Source organism: Eimeria maxima, genomic scaffold (genome assembly GCF_000499605.1).
Source record: "Eimeria maxima Weybridge genomic scaffold, Emw_scaff2715, whole genome shotgun sequence".
In the NCBI taxonomy this organism is placed as follows: Eukaryota; Apicomplexa; class Conoidasida; order Eucoccidiorida; family Eimeriidae; genus Eimeria; species Eimeria maxima.
The window spans coordinates 1-3,047 of record NW_013565565.1 but is presented as its reverse complement, the minus strand read 5'-3'; the positions used below and the strand labels follow the sequence as shown (position 1 = coordinate 3,047).

The 3,047-nt window shown below is 48.5% G+C and overlaps 1 protein-coding gene across 1 annotated transcript; it reads right to left on the bottom strand.

Annotated features, from left to right (window-relative positions):
* Positions 1–651: 651 nt before the first annotated feature.
* Positions 652–2,688, bottom strand: EMWEY_00059290 (hypothetical protein; the record flags this gene model as incomplete). The annotated part of the gene is made up of 4 exons (XM_013481091.1): positions 652–722; positions 1,609–1,732; positions 2,003–2,048; positions 2,553–2,688. Coding segments are annotated over 4 exons (377 nt in total), but the record flags the coding sequence as incomplete, so codon positions are not given.
* Between the last annotated feature and the right edge of the window lie 359 nt (positions 2,689–3,047).

Below are 3,047 nucleotides of genomic sequence, written 5' to 3'. Positions count from 1 at the left end.
ATATATATATATATATATATATATATATGTAATTGCAGTCTAATTGCAGTCTCACACTATTCCTATGCAGCCAAGCACCGGCATCGGCTATGTCACATAGCCTGAACTGAGGCACGTGCACATCCATACGCGCCACGAGAAAGCCTGAAAAAGGATTATAGACACCTTCGCGGTGCACACATCTTCGCGGTGCACACACCTTCGCGGTGCATACTTTCTGTGCCATGCCGCTGGTGGTCAGAACCAAAAATCAGAACCAGCCATATCCCAGAATGTCGACACATGTAAGTTCGCTAGCTAGTGCGTATACACCTACCTGCAGCTGCTTCCAACAGGGGCCGGAGACCTAAATGCAACTCCATTACTAAGCTCAATAACGGTGCAGCTGGTTACATGAGAACTCGTAGTCGAATCACTGCTTCTTGCATAAATTAACAAATATCGCCAAACAAGAACAATCTAGCGGCACTAGGCGTTCTGATTCCTGCACTGGCCCTAAGGTGTCGTCTATCTGGACCGAGACTCACGAGAGGCGAACTGTGCTGGAAACAAAGAGCTAGGTGATGCCTTGCACGAAAGCACACCATTGACAAATTCATAAATTGCACCTAGTGCGAATATGAAATAGCTTAAATGAACCCGCAAGGCCAGTTACCTGCACGATATTCTCTCTTCCGTCCAACCGCATTGAGCATTCAACGCGTCCAACCCTACAAAAGCACCTAATTCGTCTCACATTCAAACATCATAAATCAGCGTCCATGCAAATAGACAACCATACTTGACATCCGAGATGCTGGCGCATATTCTAACAATAACTGCACCAGGAAGATAAACTTGCTCCAGGACAGTCCTGCTCGCTATGCACTGCTCTAATTGCAAAACTATCCGCAGCTCCTCAAATAATCCTCGCATTTCTAGCAGCCAGCCATTTCCATACTTTCTGTGCAAGACAGCGAGCGCTTGCATCGCGTGAGCAGGCTTCATCACACTGCGCTCGTAGAGGCCAGCACACCTTTTGGATTACTGCAAAACCATCCTCCTTCTGGAGATGCCAACTATAACCACGCTTTAGCACCTATGTCGTCACACGGAAACATCATAAATATGCATCCATACAGATAGCCGTCAGTCCTTGACATCCGACAGATTGAAACAATAATCCCCGCACTCCTAGCAGCCAGCTGTTTCCATACTTTCTGGGTAAAGCAGCAAGCGCTCGTAACTCGTGAGCAGGCGCCATCACAGTGCGCTCGTAGAGGCTAGCAGACAATTTGGATATACCCATGAACCTCACATATTCAGAGCCCCTAACCGTCTGGGAGATACGTCTGTCGGGAAGTGCAGTTTACTGGAACCCTGCAAGTAAGCCATACGAAACTATAATAGCGACTGCAAAACCGTGCCAACTTGTGGATAAGGAGTCGTTGTCGAAACGCTGGTGCAAAGTCAACGAAAATTGGGAACTTCACCAAGGATATTGCTGCATTAGGCTTGCCTCTATAAATGGTAATGTGCTACAAAGACCCTGGCCCGAGACAGTTCGCTCGAACCAATGCCACCTACACAATCATAGGTTACAACAGCCGCAGGAGCACTGCAGCCTACCGAATGTAGCGAGATCAGGCAAATATACATGCACAACAAGTTTCGCCTCCTTTACTGGCACCAAGCTGTACTCTGTACCAGGATCAACTGTGACCAAAATGGAAAGAAGCCTACGCGAGATGGCCTGCGCAGCAGCACACAAGTGGCATGCTCCTAAATTGCATCGACTACTAACGGAGAACAGCTAATATACTCTCACAAGCCAGACGCATCTGCCGGAATTACTTCTTAAGACATCATTTGTGCAGTGCTGCCATTACATGCACTTACTGGAATTGTGTTGTTCGTCCCTGCAGCGGTGGTCGAACACTCGCCATCCCCGTCCACCGTAGAACAACTACCATCACACATTCCTGGGCTGGCTGTCAATGATACTCAATGCTTGACACTGTACCAGGATCGACTGTAACGAAGGTGGAAGGAAGCCTACGGGAGATGGCCTGCGCGGCAGCACACAAGTGGCACGCTCCTAAATTGCATTGACTGCGGACGCAGAATAGCTCATGTACTTTCACACGCCAGACACATCTGCCTGCGTTACTTTTTCCGCCATCTTTTGTGCATTGCAGCCATTATATGCATGTAACGGAATCGTGTCGTTCGTCCCTTCACCGACCGTCGAACATCCATCATTCCCATCCGCCACAGAACAACTACCATCAAACATTGCTCGGCTGGCTGTCAATAATACCCAACGCTTGACACAAACTACCGTGTAGGCACTGCTGCGTCCTGCTCCGAACTGCAAGGCACATATACTTCCCCTACAATTGAGTTTGACGAATTGCCGTTTCGGACGAAGTCACACAAACGCATATCAAACAGGCGACATATTCCATCTGAGCAGATGCAACAGCATCGCACAGCTAATCCAACAATGAAACCTTCTTATCACCCAACTACGCCATAAATATGAATGGAGGGACATGGACATCCGTACATACCATCGGAAGGCCTGAAACGGAATGGGACGCATGATCATGATGGCTCCACGAAACTGCTTGAATGCATACTTGCTGCGCAAGACAGCACACGATTGAAAAGCCATAGGCAGCTCCGCGACGCCGTCCTCCTGCGAGTCTGCACCAAATAGCCATAAATTCACGACACTCAAATACCCAGAGCGCCTGCCTCTCTCCCAAGAACTGCGTACACGGCAACTGCAAGACGGAGCCTATTCCAATCAGAGCCAGGTAACCCAGCAACGGCTTACTTAGAATTGCGAACCTCCTTGTGGAGGTGCTAACTAATATCACGCTTAATCCAAGTTGAACAGCTAGTTGCGGACAGACCAAAACCTACAGCACCCCGAAGCACAAATTGCGGACGCTACAGTATAGAGGTGCGTTCTACTTGCGTGCGCTTACTATTGTATAACTCCATAAGCATATAGACCAACACTGCCGCGAGCTGGAGCAAAAGTAAGTGCACATTCGTAC